The sequence below is a fragment of the Thalia democratica genome, chromosome 2, assembly GCF_965202585.1.
Source record: "Thalia democratica chromosome 2, ktThaDemo2.hap1.1, whole genome shotgun sequence".
In the NCBI taxonomy this organism is placed as follows: Eukaryota; Metazoa; Chordata; class Thaliacea; order Salpida; family Salpidae; genus Thalia; species Thalia democratica.
This window is the reverse complement of record NC_139166.1, coordinates 50637875-50662357: the sequence shown is the minus strand read 5'-3', so window position 1 is coordinate 50662357 and position 24483 is coordinate 50637875. Positions and strand designations below refer to the sequence as shown.

The 24483-nt window shown below is 25.7% G+C and overlaps 1 protein-coding gene and 1 non-coding gene across 2 annotated transcripts; one reads left to right on the top strand and one right to left on the bottom strand.

The window, feature by feature from the left end:
* Nucleotides 1–256: 256 nt before the first annotated feature.
* Nucleotides 257–15955, bottom strand: LOC145828664 (xaa-Pro dipeptidase-like). The gene is made up of 11 exons (XM_082936419.1): nucleotides 15935–15955; nucleotides 14074–14265; nucleotides 11103–11235; nucleotides 9603–9666; nucleotides 9254–9421; nucleotides 8291–8437; nucleotides 5391–5539; nucleotides 4847–5031; nucleotides 3891–4001; nucleotides 3474–3557; nucleotides 257–427 (listed from the first exon to the last, which is right to left on the bottom strand). Exons 1-11 carry the CDS (start codon nucleotides 15953–15955, stop codon nucleotides 257–259), a joined length of 1425 nt encoding a protein of 474 aa, XP_082792545.1.
* Nucleotides 11080–11224, top strand: LOC145830308 (U8 small nucleolar RNA). The gene has a single exon (XR_014369646.1). It is a non-coding gene; the product is annotated as a U8 small nucleolar RNA (small nucleolar RNA).
* Nucleotides 15956–24483: the final 8528 nt, after the last annotated feature.

Sequence of the window (24483 nt, the reverse complement as noted above, 5' to 3'; positions counted from 1 at the left end):
GTGTCAAATATGTATTGTACATGAACATGTTTATGAAACAATAAGGACAAAATCTAACGTTTTCGAGTTTTTTTAAAAGTAAATTAAATGATGGTACAATTAAGTTTAACAACATTTAATCCATAATTACTATACAATATACAAATTACAAAATTAAACATAAATATATTTATTGCACGACGTAAACTAAACTACAAAAACATACATACACGCGAAAGTGTTTCAAGAAAATAATATCAAACAAACTCTACATTCATCAAAATTCTTCATCGAAACTTTTTTGCTTTGGGCTGGGCAGCAACGATGGGACGTGGTCCAGTCTCTGCCCCTCCGCCATCAAAACCTCAATTTCGTTTATTTGGCGGGGAATTTTCGTCAACACTTCCACTCCGCACCCCGTCACCGCGATCGTTTCTCCGATTTGCACCTGGTCGATTGGAAACAGTCCAATCATTGATAACATTTTACAAAACACAACTAAATTTCAAACAAATTAGCGACCACGAATGGTGATATTTTTTTGTTAGGGGGTTTTGTATGAAAATTGCAAATTAGTTGATTAGAGTTATGATAAAGTTGCAGCAGCGTTGTACAAGCATTTTACCATATACGTAATTGATGGTTTAATCATGTAATGTATTTTTTACAGGCAAAATTAATCAACCAAGAGTATACTCACTTTAAACGATAAACTTTTTATTCTAGCGCTTTTCTCTTAAACGTTTGGTAATACAGTCACCTCTTGCATCTTTACGCACTCGTGACGTTACGCACTCTCGTTTAGTTACGCATTTTAGAATTCTAAAAAACTCGAAATTTTGAAACTTTAAATTTTTTAATATTGTACAAATTAGGTTTATTGTATATTTTTAATTTAGAATATGTTTTTGAATGCTAACTCACATCTCTATATCTTTATACTTTGTAAACCTATTTTCCTTGACTAATTGATAAACATTTAGTTATACCTCAGTATATCAGAAATTTTGTTAACAATAAGAGATTAAATTAAAATTCTGAAAGAAATATGACTGTGTTAAACAATTAAAATATAATGAAATAATGAGAGTTTAAAACATAAATAAATAATACAGCTTTCTTACCCTATATATGAATAATCATCTAAAAAAGAAATCTAATGAAACATAAACATTTTTTGTTAAACATTTTTCCTATACTTTATATATTTTGTTCAAAAGTAGAAATCCATTACAGCACCAAATGCATATTTTTGTAAAAGGCTATAGAAACAAATCTTAATATAGACACCACACCATTTCTTAATTGTAAACAAATGCTTAATAATAAATTGAATTTGCTAAGTAGAATAGATTATAAATGTTAAGTATCAAGTCATATATAAATAAAGATAAAATCTACTTATTATTGAAATTACTAAAATTTTTCTACAAGTATAATTATTTAATATAAATATAAATCCTTTTTTTAATATATGTATAGTTTTATCTTTTGTTTTCATATTTTTAAATAAAGTAAACAACTTGTTTAAAAGTGGGAAAGTCCCCAGTCTACTTTTAAATAGAAGCAATATCAAAAAACAGCCATTATAGTAAGTATATTTGATACCTCTCGTATTTTTACGATCTCTCATATCTTTACGCAGTTTTTCTGTGGACACAATGTGCGTAAATAAGCGAGAGGTTACTGTAATGATAAAGTGGAAATGACAACAAATTAATGGAAAATTTGGTACTTTACGCTATAAATTATATTATTTTTGTATGATTTATATCAATCATAGTTGTAGATACAGTATGAGCTTCACCTATTAAGAATATTATAAATACTTTATCAACTTTAATTGCTAAACTATTCTTAATTTACTTGAACGGAATTTTAACTGAAAGTATTTCATGATATTACTATTTACTAGACTTTTAGAAAATAACATTTTTTAATATTATACTTAAAGGTAAAATACTATTTATATATAAAATATAAATGCACGACTATTCAAATTCTGACATTTCAAATTTCGATAGTTCAAATTTTAATAATTCTGAATAATTGTTAGTTATAATTTTTTAAATATAAATATATAAATACTTTACCATCATAATCATGCTAATTGATTTACTACATGAACATTCATAGTTTGGAACTCACATTCCAAAAGCTCAAAATTCTATAATATTTTCCAGTGACCATATTTAAATAACTAATTTGATAGTAAAAAAATAAAAAAGTGTACTAAATTTTATTATTATTAGGCTACGCATATCCTCACGTTATTAGCCTAGCAGGGTGCCGACTAACGGAACAATTTTAACATACAGGGTTGCCACTCGTTTTTTTTCCAGGTTTTCCAAATTTCTTACAGGTTTTTAAAAGTACACATTTTTGAATCTATTTTTAGTTTTAAGTTAAGTTTAATGTAAGAAACTGTGTAAAATAGTATAGAAAAAATTGAAAAGATACTGTAAAGTTACTTTAAACGTGTTTTTTTATAAAATTTTTTTTTGATGATGACAAAAAATTTCTATCTATATGATATATTTTTTGTGTCAAATCGAAATTTTACTACTGAACATGTTAAAATTCCAGGTTTCTTCAAAATTTCTCAAACTCCAGGTTTTTCCATGTGGCAACCATGTAACATACAAACGAATAAACTTGTGTACGAGGTCGGAAAATTACGGTTTAAAAAAATCTAAATACTCTATTCTAGGTTGAGAAATTTTCCTGGATTAGGGAATAGTTTACCTGTTGTGCTATGTGATGCGTATATTTATACAACATTCAAGAATATTTATACTAATATTTTAGATATTACGTTACTAGACTTTTAACAGTGAAAAAACTTTAAATTAATTACATCAATACTGATCTTGAGTTAGTATTTTTCAGCAAAAACATCGTAAATAATACAATTTTTATATACTCTAACTAAAAACCAGGACTTCTAAAGTTCAAACTTTTGGTTTTGTTCAAATTTCGTACTAAAAAATGATAACTGTATTTTAAAATACAATGTTGTAAAATGTTGTTTCAATTTCATCTAGGTTTAATATATCAAATTTTTTTATGTTTCAATAATTTTTGTTTGTAACAATTTTGTATAAAAATTGTATTGTATACCCATAGGGACACGTTTAAAATCCACACGCGATCAAAATCTACCTAGTCAAATTCGAGAACCGCTTACCGAATCGGGATTTCGGGTAAGGGGTAACAGTGTTAGTGAAAAAAAAATTAAAAAAATGGAAAAAATATTTAAAATAAACTAATAAATAGAGAAAAAAAAATGGGTGGAATTTGATCAAATGCTCTTTTCAAGATTTTTGTGTACTTTTTTCGTACACAAAAGATTCTCGTTTTATATTGAATGTTTCTCAAAGCGTGCTTTTTTTAAACTCCAAATCTCAAATGTTGTCATATTTTTTGTCGATTGCATAAGTCTTAGTTTTAGTAATTTCGTCAACTTTCAGAACAACTTAAATAAAACAACTAACTCCTCCGAACGAATAGTACTTTGAGATTGCTTTTTCGTTGAGAAAGCGACTGAGATTCATGTCTCTAAAAGCTTGATCCAGCAGCTGTGTGTGAAATAAAACATAAATCCAACTATTTATTTATAAAACATATAAGTATTTGTTTCGATTATAAATTACTTGTACTTTTGACTTTTAAGATTACATAAAAAGTTCTCAACTTGTAAATAAGGGAAATAATATCACTTCAAACTTTTTAACTTTATTACTAAAACAATGTTTCACTCGCTTAAACAATTTAAACGAGATCTTAAGTTTATTAATCAAAGCTTACTTAAGCAGAATTCTAGAGAATGCTTAACTTACTAAGGAAAGAGCTTTTTTTAAAAATGATTTAAACAATTATTTATTAACTTATATTACACAACAACTGCATACCCTGATGTTGAAGAATATGGCGGGTGCGACCGTGATGATCATTCCCTGCCGCAATATTCTCGTCGTGAGAAGTCTGTTGAGACCCTTTTCTTCCCTCGCTGGTGGGTCGTCCTGAGTGTTATTTACTTACTTTGCTGATATATGAGCACAAGTAGAAAAGTTGTTAATTTTATTAGAAATAATTATCTTTAGACAGTTGTTTACTGGAAGCATGAGATAGAGACAAACGATAAGGCCAAAATGAACTGCGGTTAGAAAAAATATTAAATGTGAGTACTTTGTCTTTGAATAACCAAAAATTGTAAGTATATACGTAATTTAGAAGTTTTAATCGTAAAATAAACTTAAGCATAAGGTTGAGAAAAGCTGAACAAATAAAAAAATTGAAAGACTTAATAATCAAAATCAAACTGTTTCGAGAGTTAAACAAACAGTTATATTTAATTTTCGGAACAAAAAACTGACGTTTGCTTTTAGTAAACAAAAACACTTTTATGAAAGAATATTATCATAAATAAAAACAAATATATTTTGCCTACCCTATAACTAGTTGTATGCTTTTGGCAATTGTAATCTTTTTTAAAATTGGTTTTGCAAACTCATTTTCATAATCGTCCAATTTAATAATGGCTCGGCGAAATTTAAAAAATAATCGCTGTCTTTACGAGACAATTACTTATTTAGTTTTTTGCGCATTTAATTGTTATTTCCCCCAGGCAGCGAAAAGTGACTTTGTTTTTAACAAACAAAAAACCCAATGAAGATGTTTTAGATAATAAATAATGCAATTTTTTAAACGAAAAACTATTGTTTTCAAAACATAAAAAACTTAGTATGTCTTTAGTAAATAAAAAGTATTTAAATTATAAAATATAATCATACACTAAAAAAAAAGATATACTCATACACCAGATTATTAGATGTTGATGATATTAGTAGATGATGCAAACAAAAACCTCGTGAAAGCCGCCGACGTCGAGAGCGTCCAGCCCGACGAAGTGGCCCAGTCCTTCGGGCATGAACACAGAAGGCACGCGGGCGTCCATCATATCGTCTATGGAGCCGTGGACCAGCTGAAGCTTGGACAGGTGGTCCAGTATCAAGCGGTCCGCCAACAGGTGCATGTCCGCCCATGACACTCCTTTGAAATTAAATATAAAAAATGTTGTTATTTTTCAATTAAATTAATTTAATTAAAAAAAATATATATATATAAAGTATTTTAATATAACGTCAAAATAAATTTTGATTTGAAAATGCACCACAGCAACTTTGAGCAAACACTTTTAACATAAACATTTGTTAGGTTACTTTATGTTTTGAAACAAAAAAATTGCTTTTAGTATGACACACCTTTTACAAGTTTTCATAATAAAAATGGTATTAAAACTTTCATACAAGATGTACAATATTTTAACAAAACATCAAAAAAACACTTTTTGAAAAAGCACCATAAAAAACTTGAGCAAACATTTTAACAAAACTGTTTTTTTTTCAAACCTGGTTTGATGCTTTCCAGCAGTTTGTTTCTTATCTGGAGCACTCCGTCGTAGATTGCCTTCTGCTGGCAGTCAAACTTCCCGTTCACTGGAAATGTTGAGCAGGCGACTGAGGCGTAACCGAAATATTCGGCTCCCATGTCCAATATACTTGTCATAAACCATAAGTAATTGTTTTTGTACAGACTAAAATAGGGGTGGGCAACGTAAATAGTTGACGGGCCGGATCCAGAAAAAAATAGTCCTCAGCGGGCCGGATCATTTCAAGTTAGTGATTATTCGGATTCAGCTTGATCCTTTTTTAGATCCGGATCTTATTTTAAACATATTATCCGGATCCGGCTAAAAACTAATTTTAGACAAAGGTCTGGATCCGAAAGGAAGCTAATTTCAAAAAGATTTGGATCCGGCTAGATGCTGATTGATCGGGTATTTCAGAATTTTGAATCCATATACTATTTACCAAGGTTCTCAATTATGAAATTTTTTGTTAAACTTTGTTTAGTATCCATAATACTGTATATATCATAACTCTGGACCGAATTGATACTAGTTATTCCTAAAAAAATGATAATTTGGTTACAAAAGTTACTCGAGCCTAACATTTCAAGCTAAAACATAAAAAAATTGCTAACTATTCGAAATTAATTAATTTTGGCAATCCTTATCTCGAGTTTATATTGATAATATTTTTCAAAAATTAACAAACATTACAATATTAAACTACTACTTTTCAACTTAATTAAGCTAAAGAAGATTCATTACACTTTTGTGTATGTATAAAAGAAACAAAACAAAAATTAATTCTGATATAATAAACAGTTTTATTATAAAAAGATCTTGATGAAACACTTAAGTATTATGTATTAGAGTTGATTAAATCTAGTTGCATGACAGTTTGGGAAAATCTTCAAGTGCACTGAAACACCGATTAGGTTTGAAATTAGCTTATCCTTGTTAATGTTTATGGTCGGAAATGTTTATTTTCAAATGTATGAAGTATCGAACAACACAACTAGTTTCATGGTCATCTTTAGAAGTTGACAAACTTTGGCTCGATCAATAATACATAAAATCTATCTAAAAATCTTATAAAAACAACGAAAATTATATGTTTGATTTCAAATTTTCTTATTAACTTATTTAAACAACAGTTAAGCCTAGATAAGGAATTACTTTGGCTTAAAATGTTAAGACTTTTACTTTCAAAATATCTAATAGTTATAATTAATTTACGACTTTGTACTTTAAAAATATTATTATCAAACAATGCACCTAAAATAATTTAATAAGAGTACTAACACAAAATAACGAAAGATTAAAACAAAAAAGAAATTAATATATATTTAAAACATAACAAACATATTAATTTAATAGACTTTAGATTAAGATCGATTTCACTAATGAAAATATTACTAAACGAAAAACTAAAACATAAAACTGTCACATTATACTTTAAATGTTAAGTTTAAAGAATTTAGCAAGAATAATTACACTAAGAAGAAGTCAATGAGACATTTGTGGATCATAAAAGTTTTTAACAAGTTGTTTAAAACCTGGAAGTATATTTGAAGTAGATAATCTCAGTAATGACTGCAAATTGGTATCAGTATTATTTGAACGCAGCTTACTTTTGTTTATATACATGGTTAAGAATGTTTGTTTGCAAATATATGTAGACACAAACAGAACAAATAACTTCAGTGTCATCTTTTTTAAATTAACAAACTTTGACTTGTTAAGTAAGTCATAAAATATCACAATTTTTCAATATTTAACTTTTCTTTTTGTGTATTGCCACATTGAAGTTCAACAGTTCTAACAATATTACTAAGTACATTTCGGTGTCAAACGTCGTCGGTGATAAAATAATGTCGAATTTTTCACTTAATTGTTGAAAGTCTGCAAAACGACGACCAACCTTATTATCAAGTGAAACTATTGTCATCAATTGGTCATCACTAAATTTAACCATATAATTAATCAAAAAGTCCTTAATGAAAAAACAATAGCAGAAAAAGTGCAAATTGTAGTGTCAACTTAAAACATTTGACTAAAATTTAAATTTGAGCAGTTTGACTTTAAAAAATTGTCAATGTTTAAAAGAATATTTTTTCACTTTTTTAAACATTTAAAAAACAACTCAATACTTATCTGGAAAAGACAGCAATTTTTGACACGTTTATATTTTATGAAAACATTATGGTAGGTAAAATCATCAAAGTTAGTTCAGCAAACAATTGCTTTTTGATAATTTGAGAAAGGATTACTTCAACTGAATTGAAACAGAACAAGATACTATAACAAAGTAGTGTTTTATCACCACAAAATAATAAGCCATTTTCACAAACGTTTTCAGGGTCAAAGTCTTACAGTTTTGTTTAATAAAATAGTTCAAAAAAGGTTTTGTACAAGTTTTGTAACACTTAAATTTTCTGGCCAGATTTTATATAAATTTTGAAAATGCTTAGCGGGCCGGATCATCCACTTGCGGGCCGGATCAATTTTGTCTGCGAGTCGGATTCCATTTAAAATTAAAAAAGGTTTGGGGGCCGGTCTTTTTCACTCTGCGGGCCGGATCCGGCCCGCGGGCCGTACGTTGCCCACCCCTAGACTAAAACTTAAAATAGGTCTATACTTCTTAAAAACCGTTTCATAAAAAGACCTGTTTTATTTAATTAGGTAAGTAAAATTTTAAGTTTATTCACTTATGGATTTAAAATATTAGCTTGTATTGAAAGTTACTGATCCAATATTTGAATAAAAAATGATACAGTAAAAGTTAAGTTTCCTACTCGAACTAAAAAAAATAACTTCAATGCGACTAACTATAAGCAAATTAAATACTTACAAAGTTAATACTATAAACAAGTCACTAATACTTCAAAGCGAAAAACTCACCAGAGGTCGCCATCGTATATGCATTTGTTGTTAGGGAAGGTGCTGGTTCCGTACTCGACAGCCGACGCATGGTTTCCCGTGGGAACTTTCCCGATGTACGCCGTGTTCCTGCACCCGCCAAACGTGTAAATGTGGTGTTTGAACAGGCTGAATGTTGAGGAAAAAAACTTTTAAACTAAAAGTAGTTGTAATTTTCATAACATAAGTCAAGAATACAGTATGAATTAAATTTCAATTTTTTTTAGTTAAAGAGATAAATTAATATAAGTTTAGTCAATAATTATCACTTTTTGTTTAATTTACACTTGCTATATATGTTTGTGCCTCAACTTTATTTATTGTCACTGATAAGCTATAATGAGCTTTTGAAACAGTGTAAGCTTAGTTATAAATGGTTGAATAAATTTATAGTAATTGTTGTTATGAATTTTTTAAACTAACATAATTCTAAAAACTATCCAGGTTTGTTTGTACATAATTTTTGGTTTATATAAATTTGTAATTTAAACAATTCAGGGTGGCCATTTATTTTTCAGAAACTTCTTCAAGTTTTTTATAGTATACGATTTTTGGGTCTATTATTATTTTAAAATCAGGTTTAAAGTAAAAAAAACGTTGTTAAATAGTATTAAAAAATTGAAAAGATACTGAAAAGCTAATATTTAAATATTTTAATAAAAAAATTATCTACATGATAAATTTTTTTGTGTCAAATCGAAATTTCATTACTTAACATGTAAAAATTGTTCCAGGTTTTTATTTTCGAGATTTTTCAAATTCCACATTTTTTTTTTCAGATTTCTTTTAGCCTAAATTGACAAAATCCAGGCTTTGTGGCCACCCTAACTAATACAATTAATAAAACATACCTTAACTAAGTTCTCAAAACTAGCTAGTCTTTATTTTCTGATACTTTATTTTGTACGATTTCAAATTGGTTTAAGTATAAGAAAAGATACACACCTTTCAGCTTGATATTCGAACCAACCGGATCTTATTCTTCTCATGACTTCAATGTGCGCATCGCTGGTGACCTTGTGAGCATATTTCATCACGCATATCTCCTCCTTTGTTTTTATCACCCTCAACTCGTTTATTGTCTTCATCAAGATGTCTTTTTCGACTGGGTAGCTAAAGTTGTAGCAATTTTAACAAAGTCTTAATACTTTTGAAATGTGGCCATTATTTGTTCTTACAACTTATAATCTATGCATACACATAGAAATTTTTCGTTTGGAACACATAAACTTATGAAAACTAAAAATCTTAGAAAGAGTGGTTAAAGCGTTTTTAGTAAATAAACAAAACAAACTCTGACAATCCAAGTTCAATTAAATTAGGTTCTGTCAAAGGAAGGCCGCTTTGAGAGTCTTTACCTGTCTATTCATTTGTTATAGAGAATTACATTAGCAAAAATAATATAAATATAGTTAAAGTTTACATAAACTGGAACAATGATGGTAGTCCTTTTGTTATAAAGATTTTTTAAAGTTTATAACGCTGTTTTAATTCAAAAAGTTGAACGCTAAAATACTTGTAAGTAGTAACTAATAAATTTTCATCAAATAAGTACCTGTATACATTTTTAACACAAAAAGTTTTAAGTTATGGTTTTATAAAATGACATGATTTTTAGACTAAAATTGCAATAGCACACTAAAGTATATCAAAGTTTAGAATCATTAGTAAAACGGTATTATTCACATGTTGTGATCTATAGATGGCACAAAAACGTTTTATAATCATTTTTATTGAAACTAGGTAATTATAACGACTGCAAATAGTAAACAGTTTTTTAACTTGTTAACTTTTAATATAACATTGGTAAAAAAATACTTACGTAAAAAAATACGCAGTTGATATTTACTAATATCGATAAAAACTATAAATATAATAATTGTTTACCGAATTATAAGTATTTTACGTAAATTGTATTCAGTTGGGTTACTTATTAAAAAACTGCTTGACAAACAAATTTCGAAAGACAAAAATAAACTAATTATTGTATTTTTGGTTAAAATAAATATTTTTTTCTGCATTCATATCAAAAAATATTCAAAAAGTATTTAAAACACAATGTAGTTTTTTAAAACCTAAAATAAAACTTTCTGGTTTCAAATATTTAATAATTTGTAAAGCTATTCCAAGTAGATTTTGAATAAAATCCTAAAAACATTGTGCTCTTTACAGGGTTGCCACTCATTTTTTCAAATTTTTTGCTAAATTTCTTCCAGGTTTTTAAAAGTACACATTTTGGGTCTATTTTTAGTTAACTTAAGTCATGTTTTTTAATAAAAAAATTTTTGATGATGACAAAAATTTTCTATTTATATGAAAGATTTTTTGGTTGAAATCGAAATTTTACTACTGAACATGTGAAAATTGTTAAAGTTCCAAGTTTTTTTTTATTATTTTTGTTCAAAATTCCAGGTTTTTTTTCAAAATTTCCTAAATTCCAGGTTTTTTTGCATAAATTGTCAAATTCCAGGTTTTTACAGGATTGCAGGTAATGTGGCAACCTTGTCTATACTATAAAATATTTTTACTTTTAGATATATTTTTTGAATAAAACAATTTGGCAAAAATTAAATAAAATATCTAATTTAAGTAAGATAATTCAACAAAAATGTATTTTTTACATAAACTGTTTTTAAACACTGATTCTATCATTTGTGCGTGTGTAACGAAGCGAAACATAAGTACCACATTATGACGTCACAACTAATAACAACAAGTGCTAGCTTTTATATTGCTCAATATAAACAGCTAAACTTGTCTATCAATTGTACTCTTCAGTATGGGTGATCCTTACCTGCGTCTACTAATGCAGTAGACTCAGTAAGATCATCAAATGATGACTGTGATTTAATGATTCTCAAATGAGTTAGAATTGCGCCCCGCACGAACTGCAACTTCGTTTGGGGATTGTCTGATGCTGGCCATAACTAAAGGGTATTGATCTTTGCAAAGAGATCTTATTTCATGACATTTAAACAACCTTTGAGTTATTAAAAAATGCTGTCAATTGTCCTTACTCGCGTAAAGAATGAAAAAAAAAATTCGATTTTGCCAATTTTGTGTTGCATACTAAAGTTTTATTAATAATTCAGCTATTATAAGCAAAAAAAAAATTGTTATATTTCTTTTTTGTTTTAAATATTAATTTTAAAATGACTTACAAGAATTATTATTTCTTCGGTCTTTTTGAATTTTAGGTATTCTTCGATCTGTTTAAAACATAGTAGAATAGTAAATCCTAAAGTTATAAAAACACACCAAATATGCAATTCAAGTAAAATTTCAAAATTAGTTTCAACTACCGCAATTGTTTTTAATTAGCAGGGTTGCCACCGATCAACCTGAAAAAAATTCTGAATTTTCCTGACTTTTCTAAACAAAATTCTTATCTAAAACCGATTTTAATACTACATAACCAAAGACTGAAAACTATCTTATTTTCGTAAAGTTAAAATAGTTCTTTTGCTGGATTTAATCAATTCAATTTATTCCAAAAGTTCAATTAAACCCTGAAAAAACGATAAATTTTGAAAGCAAATGTTATAGAAAATAACATTAGCAAAATGCAGTTTGTAATGATGATAAAATTTCTTATTAAGAGCATGTTTATATCAAATTTCCTGAATTTTTTTTCATAAATCCCATTTTTTTCCTGACTGTGGCAACACTGAATTAGTTATATCAAAGAATATCCCCAAACACTTAAAGGAATATTAGTTTTATTTTTATAACCAAATTTTTGACAACATTAAGTTATGATTTTTAATTAATATATGCTTATAATTAATAATTCTAAGTTGTGCAAAAATATTCAAATAATAATATTTTTTGTTTAATAAGTAATATTGTTATTTTTAAGTTACAATTGAAATTTAAACAGAAAAGCAACCAGAATAAAATTTTAAACTTTTATGGTTTTTAAATAAACTATGAAATAAACTATGTTTTTAAGTAAACTATGAAAAAATTCTAAAATGCTTATTGAAATTTTGAAAGTGTTAAGATGTTGGTAGGTACTATAATGCTATTAGTAGAAATATGTTACATGACAACTCAAATTTTTATCTGAATAATTAACTTAAAACAAAAATTTACCAGTAACTCAATTAGTAAAGATTATGATGGTAATATTTTTTAAAGTTTAAGTAGTTAATTTTAATTTATAAATATTAGATCTTTTAATTCTAGTCCATTGCAGCTGTTAAAGCTACATGATCAGCTTTAAAATAAAAATTTTGATAGTCTAATATTTCTATGAATTGAATCTCGAATGAAAACACCATACTGAAAAGATAAGCATGCAGGAATAAGCGTTATTACAACATTTATAACAAAATCAAAAAATACATAGCTTATAAATTTAGGTAAAAAGAAAGTTTTAACAAAACTCAAACAAAGAAATTGTCGTAATTGAATCTAAATTGCTTTAATTATAAAACTGAACTCATGAAAAACAATGTTGCTTAACGTCTACGTGTATCTAACAACAATCTTTAAGGCAAAAAAAATTGAAAAATTTAATTTATTGTTCAGAATATTTATTTACATTCTAAATAATACTCAAAATATTATACAGTTGCTCAAGACTTCATATCGTTGTTGTAAAGTCACTTGGTCATTGTAAGATTTTTTTGAGAGAAAATAATTCAATTTGAAAAGTTGTCAAACATAAAATTATAAAAGAAAGTGATTGGTTTAGAATTGGTAAGCAAAGCTTTTTTAAGTTGAAATCACTTCTTTGCGAGTTTATTCTCTCGTTTCTAATAAAAATACTGACTTATGCTTTGGTTAAACAGTGTTTAAACTTAAACTTTACAACGTAATTCTTACGAATTTTAAGTTTTCTCAAGTTCTTACACACTTACATCTACCTACAGTGTTCTGCTAAAAAAACACCTTGTCGCTAACGGGGGTGTGCTACTTATATAGTGTTAGGGGCCTGGTTTATAACTCAATGAGCGCTTTAACTTATATAAGAGGTGTCCCCAAGCTAACACTATATTTGATAATTATTTACTAAAAGTTTAATACATAAGTTACTTATACAACTGTTAAACGTATTTCGAGTCTATGGTTATTAAATGGATTTACAATAAAATTGCAAAACGAAAGTATGATAAAATACTATACAACATAAAATACCAAACCGAATTATCAATTATTTCAAAAGACTAAAATACATGAATTAAAGAGGCTGAACACTAAGTGTACGTTTAAACTAAACTCATCAAACAAACTAAGATCGTTATACGAGATCGAAACCATTCACAAACTAAATGCAGCAAAAAACTGAAGCCAATGACTTGTAGCTTACTGCAAAACAGCAAAAGATTAAAAAAGCTTTTTAAACAAATTACGCTTTCTCAAAGGAAAAAATGCAATTAGCATTACAATCTGAATTAGTTTTTAATAAAATTTATAAATATAGCTATTTCTAAACGAACTAGTTTTTGAGGTTCATTACTTTCAGTGTGTTTTTCAAAACTGTTTTGTTAAACAACATTTAGTACGGTTCTTTACAATCTAAACTCAAAGATCAAATAACTTACCCTTTTTTTGCAAAAAGCCTTCAAGCCAAGTGCACCAAACAGTTTTGAATATTTTTAAAACTTATATGATGCTTAATTTATGTACAATTTAAATTCAATCTTTTGAACCAAAATACAAAAATAAAATAAAACAATATCAAGTGCACTATAACAATTAAAATTATACAAAACAAATTTTAATAAATTTAATAAAAAACTATAAAAAAAACTAATTACTTCATCTATGTAACAGCAATTGTTGACCAAATACTTTTCTCTGTAAAACCTTGGATTTGGAATGTGGAGCATCTTCCACTTTTCAGAGCACTTAGGTTTGGGCATGTACAAAGTGCTTGACCCTGTTGTGATGTTGATCGTTCCGTAGAAACCTGGTTCTTCAACACCAAAACACCAGTTGAAGAATGAGTCCTAAATGGCATAAGTTTTACAGATTGGTGGTTCCTTACCCATTTTATTAGTAAAATAATATAAACATTAAAAAAGGTTAGGGCTAAAAACTTATGCTTTTTTTAATTAAAGTTTTCATCTTAGCAAGCTAATAAAAATAAATTTTATCTAAAATAAAGCTTGTTAAAACTCTTAAAAATATTGAAATATAAGTAATGAAAGTTAAGAGACTTTTTAGGCTATTGTGACCAGGTTGTAAATAAAGGGGTAAAATCTAATTTAACAAAACTTTGTTATTTTAACACAAAATATTCCAAAGTTTTATAAAAACAAAAAACTAAAATATTTTTTTTAATGAAAAAAAAAATCGATCAACTCTCTAATTATATATTGGTTTTATTGTAATGCCAATAAACTAATGATTTAGTGGTAGTTTGAAAAAATATTATTGTAAATAAATCATTTAACAAAATCGTATCAAAATAAGGGAGAAAACAAATCTATAGGAAAATATTTTTTTACTCATAAGAAGTCTAATTAAGTTAATAAATCCACTATATTTCAAAAATTCTTAAAACTTTAATTGACTATAAAAAAATGATTAAGATAAAAATCTAAATTTCAGAAACACTTTTAAACCTAGTGTTATTATCCATTCTTGTAAATATAAAAACTTAAAAATAGAATTTAGTGCGTAAAAATATACTATATTTAATTTAAATAGAAAGCTATGTTTTACAGCAATTAAATAACAGTGACCTGGTGGAACAAGGATATAACATTTGTAGATCCAACATGACAGACTGAGCTGCCCTTTAACATAACAACACTGTTTGATTTTAAGTTGTGATTAAGTTTTAAAACTTCTACCAATCTTCTACGATTAGTCGAAAACATATAAGGCTTAACTTTATAGGAGTCATCTCCAACACTCAAAGTATCACTAAAAATTATACACTTCGTTAAAATAATTAAATAAAAAACTATTATTATAATTTTAAGTATATTCAGTTTGAAAAATATAAAAATTAAGCATAAATGTAGGCAAATAAAAAAATAATTTATATAAAAATGAAATGTATATAATTTTTGTTTGCAAGCTGTTATAAAGTTTAAACATTCAATTACTAAGTATTTAGAAGTATATGAAGTATAGTCCTTGATATCGTACTAGAGAGCTTATGTAATAAATAATAGTCAACCTCAAGTTACGAAGTTAAAATTGTTCCAAAAACGATGAGCCTTTTTTAGGCAAAACATAGTTAACTATGTGAATTGTTGTTGAAAAAATTCTATATTTAATCAATATTTTTTAAATCACTATAATAATCACTGTTGACATGTTGAGCTCGTTTGGTTAACAGTTTATTTAAATATTATCAAAATCAATAAATGTGTAGTTTTCAAGGTTTTTTTTGTTTTAAAATCACAATGCTATTTATTTTGCTTTAATGACTAAAATTAAATTAATTTTGTTAAAAATAACAAATCAAAATTAACAAAGCTAATTTTAAAAAACTATAAAATAAATAATCAAACTTTGTGTATATCTATTTTTCTAAACCGAGTAGAAAAAAGTCAAGTTTATATTAAGTTTTATAAACTTTGATAACTTCAATTTTGAATAAGGGTTGATAAATCCAAGCTTTTTCTATGAGTTCATAACCTTAATTTCTATGTGTACAGTAACCTCTTGCTTATTTACGCACATTGTGTCCAAAGAAAAAAAGCGTAAAGATACAAGAGATCATAAAGATATGAGAAGTACCAAATATACTTACTATAATGGCTGTTTTTTGATATTGCTTCTAGTTAAAAGCAAAACTTGGGACTTTCCCACTTTTAACAATTTGTTTACTTTATTTATACATATGAAAACAAAAGATAAAACTATACATATATAAAAAAAAAGATTTTAATTTATATAAAATAATAACACTTGTAGAGAAAATCTACTAATTTTAATATAGGTAGATTTTATCTTTATCCTTATCTATATGTGACTTATTTGATACTTAACATTTATATTCTATTCTACTTAGCAAATTCAATTTATAGTTAAGCATTTGTTTACAATTAAGAAATGGTGTGGTGTCTATATTAAACTTGTTTCTATAGCCTTTTACAAAAATATGCATTTGGTGCTGTAATGGATTTCATCTTTTGAACAAAAATATATTCAACTCTAGCTGTGCAAAGCAAAAATTTCAAAAAAAGAACTTAAAATAAAAAAATGTCAAATTAAAATTAGTGATACTTGTAATAAAAAAAACTGAGATTTGTGATAAGTGTAAGCTCTATATTAATTAAGTATCACTGCTACTTTTTGCTGGGAAGCTTCATTACATTTCTTTTTTAGATGGTTGTTCATATATAGGGCAAGAGAGCTGTATTGTTTATTTATGTTTTAAACTCTCATTATTTCATAATACTTTCATTATTTTACACAACCTTATTTCTTTAAAAGTTTTAATTTATTCTCTTATTGTTAACTTAATTTCTGATATACTGGAAATAACTAAATGTTTATTAATTAGTCAAGGGACATAAATTTACAGTCTAAAAATATAGAGAGGTGATTTAGCATTTAAAAACATATTTTAAATTAAAATATATACAATAAATCTAATTTGTGCAATATAAAATTTTTTTTTTTAGAATTCTAAAATGCGTAACTAAACAACTAAACGAGAGTGCGTAACGTTAAAGATGCAAGAGGTTACTGTATGTGAAATATAAAGTAAAGATTAATCTTAAAATTTTACAAATGACTTTTGCTTGATTACTAAGACTATAAAGTTAATATAAGTTATTTGATATCTTTAAGTGGATAAAAAACAGACTAAAAATTTATATTTGTGAATTTTTAACAGATATTCTATAGAATTCTTACTGCACAAACTTGTTGATACAAAATCAACCTACCATTCTAAAGAAAAAATAAAGTTTAAAAAGATTGTTCTTAATATTTTTGATATACTTATAAACTATAAAATTTTTATTATAAACAAAAGTGTCCTGGTGTACTGGAGGCAACAATAGGATCCTTATGGGAGGCGCAAACTAAAACAGCAAATAACAAGAAATCACTAAAAATCTATCTCCTCCTACGTTTTTTGAGATAACTACCTCAAATTTTCATGGAATTTTTTCTTGCAATATTTAAAAAATTCTGTGGGGACAAATTTTAAAAAAATTAAAAAATAAAATTTTATAACAAAAAATCAAAAAAAAACTGTTTTTTTTTGTTTATTTTTTATATAAAATTTTATTTTTAAATTATTCAAAAATTCTTTCCGACAGAATTTTCTAAATATATTAAGAAACATTTTCTGAAAGTTTGAGGTAGTTGTCTCAAAAATGAAGGAGAAGATAGATTTTTAGTGAAATAGTCTAGTTATTTGCTGTTTTAGTTTGCGCCTCCAATAAGGAACCTATTGTTGCCTCCGACTTTGACCGGCTATATCTCAAAAAATATTTTGAATTTTTAAAATCTGTTAAAAGCATCTTGTAGCTTAGTAAAAACTATATAAAATAAGATCAAAAACCAAAAAAGGGTGTTTACTATTCCCTCCCTATGCCCTTAATGACATAAAATTCAAACGAAGAGAAAAACACGTAATATAAAAAATCCAAAGTTAATCAAACTGATCACATACCATATTAATTATTAACTATTGCTACATGGGCTACAGAAGGTTCAGGTGACAAGCTAGATAACAACAAAAAAGATAATATTTTTAAACTTCAGGAAACTGCTGTCAAAAAAAGTAAAAGCTTGTAAAACAAACAGTTTCTTCTAACTGAATTAAACTCAGTGCACTTGAGCTTAACTGCATTAAAAAAATCAGTTTAAGAAGGTAAAGGAGATTTTGTAACTGAAACAAGTTCTTCTTATATTGATATGATTGCAAAAAAAATTTGAAAATTATAAAAATATCCTAGGTTTCACCTTCTATACGAATTTGTCCGCTGAGACAACACGACTACAAATAGTATGGTAATGACCAAGAGATAAAAATGTCTTTTTTAGTTAATTTTCTAACAGATATAAATTTACTAAAAATGTTTAGCATAGGATCAAAATTAAACGGAAATTATGGCAAAAAACACAAAAAATTCTTCATAAAAACAGTTCAAATTCTTCACACATGTTATTTGATTTTTATTCATGAACCTGCTTATTCTTTATTGTTCTAACTAAAGTAGTAAAAACTTTCACAATGGTTTGAATTAAAAAAAACACCCATGTATTTGATTTTTCAAAGTATGTACAGAACAGGGGTCAGCAGCTTTTTATAAACCAATTTTCATAGAAGAACTTGCTTGTGTGCTGCACTGTATAAAAGGGGTATGAGTCTAATATGCACAAAGGGACACTTTTGCACAAAAGGTCAAATATACACAAAGACGCTTTTGCACAAAGACACTTTGGTAATTACCTAGCATGATGTTGCACCAATATCAAACTGAAATTGTAGAATATTGAATGTCTATTTTAGAAATAAATTTAAGCTAAACATCAATATTTTTAGGGTAATATGTTAAGCATAAAAAGTAAATTGTTTTAAATAAGCTATTTAAATACATAAGTATATTTACTTTTAAGTAATTTATAAGCCAAACTTTAAAGTTTTACTAGATACTTCTAATTATTTTTATGCTAAAATTAAAGATCAACTTTCAGATAATAAATATTATAATATTATTTCAAATAAATTAAAAAAACACTGTATTTTTAATCTAATACTATTTTTTTAAAGACATCAAACATTATATAATTTCAGCTTGAAATTGGTGCAAAATCATGCTAGGTAGTTACCAACAACTTTTGAGCAAAGGGTCAATTTTGCACAGAGACACTTTTTCACAAAATTTTAAACTTTTTATTTACTTTATTTTCTTTTAATTTTTTTTACCATCACTACTACCCCTTATCTTTACCCTTTGCAGGTAAGTTTTTACTTCTTTTTTTTTTGTTTTTTATAATCTATTTTTTACAATTGTTATATTTTGATTAACAACTTTTATAAGGCCTTTTTTTTTGTTCACTGTTACCCCTTACCCTTGGTCAAGATTTTTTTTATTGGTTTATGTTATATATATATTTTTTAGTTTTTTTTTATACATTTTTTTGTTATTTTTTTATTACTTTTTGTTTATAGTATCCCTATTACCCCTAACCTTTACCCTCAATCAATATACCTTTTTTTCTTCTTCTTTTTTTTACTTATTGATTTATTAGACAGTATTGTAATTATATTATAAATATAAAATGTTACTTCTTATAATATCATGTAAAATACTTAACAACTTAAACTAAAATTAGGTTCTTTATTATTGCTTTATTTCTTCCTAATACTAATGTTTTATTTTTATAAAGAAAAATCTTCTGAATAATTTCTATTAAGTTATAACTTTAGTAGTTGAAAACTAATTGTAAAACATACATTTTTAATTACACATAAAAGTGTGCTAAGTATGTTATTTTAAATGAGTTTAAATTTTTAGCTTTTATACTTCTCTTGTGGTTTACTAAATTATTTTTACTGTTCAGTATTAAATAAACTTCTCTTATAAACTAACTTTAGTTGTACATCCATAATTAAACAGAAAGTTTGAAACAGACTTTAACTTAACAAGTTAGTTTTGTTTACATTAGAATTACTCTACTAAACAAAATTGTTTCTAAGCTTTGAATTTAAATTTTTAATAAGAAAATAACATTTAAGCAGGAGTAGTTTTTAATGTTACACATTTTAGTTAGAATTTCTGATTTTTTAGATCCAAGTTCCAAAACACAATTAGATGGCAGTTATATTTTTTAATTTATTTTAAAAAATCTATTTTTTTGCATTTTAAATACTGTACAAGCTAATTTTAGCTATAATTTGACTTCTTTCGACAAAATTTGGGTTGGTGGCATAATTGCCATTGTGGCTAGGAGCTAACCGCCACAAATGAGTATGTTTTCAAAGTAGAAGCGTTATCAATTACATTAGCCTATTTTAAAATCAGCTTTTATATTTTTTTAGTTTTTTGCATTTGATTTGTTAAAATGTAATGCTATACAATTAAAATATAAAAAAGCAATGTAGTTACAAGATTTAGATTTATAAAAAATTTAATTGTTTGTTTGTATGGCAAATCTAATTCCTAATGATGATATTAGAAACTGTTCTAGTAGTAAGTAAAAAAATCTTAACCCACTAGTCAACAGCAATACAAGATATAAAAAAATATCTGTCTTTATTTTAATCTTTAGTATTACGCATTAATTTTAAAAGATAAATTAAAAGTGTATATTTTTAAGCATGTTCAGTTTTTTAGTATTTGAAAACCTTTAGTTTATAAATTAAGAAACTTTTAGCTTAATATAAGTTTGTTACGTCCTGGACAAGATGTTAAAAGGTATCCGTGGTGAACGACTAACCAAAGATTTATTGTGCACTGGGTCGTAGGAATAAATATTTTTAGCGTTTTCTTGTCGTTTAAAAAACTAATAATGATAAACATAAAGACCATCTATTGAAGTCTATTTTCAAAATTAATTAAAAACTAAATAGTTAGATAATCTAATACTAACTAAAATAAGGAAGACAACTAAAATTTAGATATATAAAAGTTAAAAACGATAAAAGCTGTTTAAATTGAGTTTGAATCAAAACACCATGGTGTACACAATAGCTACAGTTGTGTTATACAAGTTTAATGTAATATTGTACTAATTGAAGTAACATATCTAAAGTTGCTGTGTAAACTTGTGTTTTTTATAATTTTATATCAGATCATTTTACTTTATGAGATTCTTTTTTGAATGTTAGTTCAAAACAGGATAACATGTTTAATAAACAATTCTTACTAAAATTAACAAAAATTTAAAATAGCAAAAAGTATAAACTGATAACATTCGAAAAAAGTCGTAATAAATCAAGCAGCCGTGGTTTGTAATTTCTATTTAGCAGTGAAACATTATAATAATTAGATTTTTTCTTTGAAGAATACTGTTTTTTATAATAATACTTAAAACAAACTTTTGAACTGTTTTGTATACTATTTTAAAGTGTTTTAATATTTGCAAATAACATTTAGAAAAAATATAATTTCTTTTAAATAAAATTTTACTGAAATAGTTAAGACAAATTAAAAAGAAATAAATTTAAATACACATTTTAAAAACTATAAATCAACGAAAGACTTAAATAAGTTAAAGCTTTTAATTTCATTTAATGTAGCACAAAAATGTTAAAATAATAGATCCTTTTTAAGTTTTAATGTGTGAAATTTTTTTGTAAAGACTTTTCGCAAAAATTTAGCAATGAAATTTTGCACTGCAAAGAAAACCAAGCTTACTCAAGTTTATAAGTAGAAACTACTTCCTTAATGACAAATATTTACTTTAAAGTGTCATGTTTGAAGAAGCTGTCTGTAAAGTTTTTATTAATATTTTGTTAAGGCAATCAACCATTTGTATGAGATTTTAATTAAAACTAATATAGTCTTAACGAAAAAAAAACTGATCATAAGTTGTCTATTTTGTTTTATATTGCAAAAAGTCATCGCCAATAAGTAAACTGTTTTCGAAGCGTAGCAGTTATAAATTAACCTTTCGTGAATCTGGCTTTTTTTAAACTTAATGAATTTGTTAATACTATGTTTTTTAACGATCTTAAAGTAAACATAATTGATTACACAAACATTATGTCTAGAAAAATTAAAAGTAAAATAGCTATTGTCTTAAGTACAATACGAAAAATATAATAATAAACTAGTTTTATAAGTAAGTAAAGCTTCAGAAAGTGAAAAAATTGAAGATAATGATATTAAGTTACTTAAATAAAAAAGGTTTTAGTTTATACATTTGTTTAAAAAAGAATAGTAAGTTTTTGTAGATTTTTAAAACACTCGTCACATATGTTTTAATAAGTTATAATAAGCTAAGATATTAACTTCTTGTTTAAAAGCAGCTTTTTTTTTTCATAAAAAAGCCTTAACTTTTAAAAAGCTACTATTTGCGTTTTTTTACTTCTGATATAAAAAGATAAGAAAGTAATTGCAGGAAATAACTTTGACATTTGAATGAGCACTAAAAAAGAAACAGAATACACACTGCAAGATTTAGTTTTCATTTGGGAGTTTTATTTAGTTTAATATCTTATAAAATTTTATGAAAGTAAATTAAAGATAAAAAGTCAATTCTGGTGAAGTTTTAGCTAGTACAGTTTTATTGTTAAAAAACATGGTTTGAATAAATTTTCAAGTAAGAGTACATCTTTAATTCAAGAAATTTAACAATTTAAGAAATTAGTTAATAATATAAGGTTTAAAATTTCTTTATTTAGAATTTTTTTAAAGGTTTAATTACAAAATAAAACTTTTTTTTTAACCTAAGCATATAGAAAAGAGTTATTTCATAGTGAATTAAGTATAGTAACATTGTTTATTAAATTTATTATAGTAGTTAAAAATTAATTAACCAAAGAACCAAAATTTAAAAAGCATGAAAAATAAAGCTTTAGTACTACATTGTGTTGTAATCTATCATTATCTATTATAAATAAATGTATAAATTTATAACTTTGCATTTTAGTTATAGTATAGCTTGACTAATTAAAGCTTTTGTATGTTTCTATTTAAATACCATAAATATTTGTTCAAAACAACGATGTGTTTTACAGATGAGAAGGAGAAATTTTACAGATTGCTTGAGCGTATCAAACACACTTAACATGTAAGTTGACTTTAAAGGTGATTTAGAACTATGTTGCACACTTCAGTGTTTAAAGTTTGTTTTAGTAGTTCAGTTGAAAAATAGTATAGTATTATTGTGTAAAAATTATGGAAATTTTTAGAAAAATAAAAAAAAAGCAAAGTTTACATTTTACCAACTACTTTGAGTTGTTTAGAAAATAGCTTTATTTATGCATTCAATTTTTATTTTTATTTTAATACATTTGTCAATTTACTTAAAACTTAACTATATCAATAAATTAACTATAAAATTTATAACATAAAGAAATAAACTAGTAAGTTATTTATTTTGAAATGTTTTAAACATAAATTTAAGCTTTTTATAAAACAAATCAGTTTTCTTAAGGCAATCAATATCATAACGAAAAAAATTAGTTCTCGAAAATTGTATCAAATGTGCTTAGTTTGTACTCTTTTAAAAGTTGATACAGCTTCTATCAAAACAGATTAATCATTCATTAAAATTAGCCCGATTTAACGTTAAATTATTCTTTTTAGTATAGTGAAACACTTTTATATATTCGATTAAAGGTGTTAAACGTCTTAAAGTATAGAGTTTTAACGTAGTATTTCATTGTTATTTACTAAAAAAATTAAATTTCTTTTGAACTGCTTAAATTTTCAAAAAAACATAAAATTCATAAACGAGGACAAAAAACACGTGATAGATTAGACTACATACGTACAAATACAAATTAAGTATGTGTACAAAACAAACTAAGCAATGGATTTAAAAGATTTATAAGTACTTTAAGCACATATGAGGAAACAATAAGTGTTTAGTTTTGAGATTATTTTTACGTTTGCAATGACCTCAAACTTATTTTTTTCAATTACTTTTTAAATCAAAAAATGTTATTGGTTTTTTCTTGTTAAACATGTGTTGCTTATTTTATTTCAACAATGTCGTTTATTTTGATCAACTTTAATTAGAATACATAACTGTAATCATGACGTGTACGGAAAAATAAAAAAACGCTGTATTTTAACTAATTCATGAATATGTATTTATATAAAAAACGTTAAAACTCTAAACGTTTAAATAAATTTACTAAATATAATAGAATATCGTTGTGATTGTATTAGCGAAAGTTTTCAGAAAGTTTGTTAACCAAAAAAAAATGTATTGCAATATTTAAAAAAATGGTATACTAATATAAATACGTGAATATTTTATCATTTATCTGTGTATTTTTTAAAGTTAACTGTATAAGTTCATTAACTACTTATTTGAAAAAATAGCTTATTCCCTAAACATTTAGATATGACTTAAAAACTTGTCGTTTTAAATGAAAGTCAAACTAAGTATACACTAACTTTTTGTTTGACCAGTTTATGTTTTAATTTAAAAAGTATATACTTCTTAGAAATTTTTTTTATAATAGTTAAGTGAGTTAAATAATCATTATTTTAAAGTTTTAAAATGTATCTTGGAAGTTTTACTGTGTAAAAAGAAATTGTCATTTTTAAGTGTATAGTATAATAGTT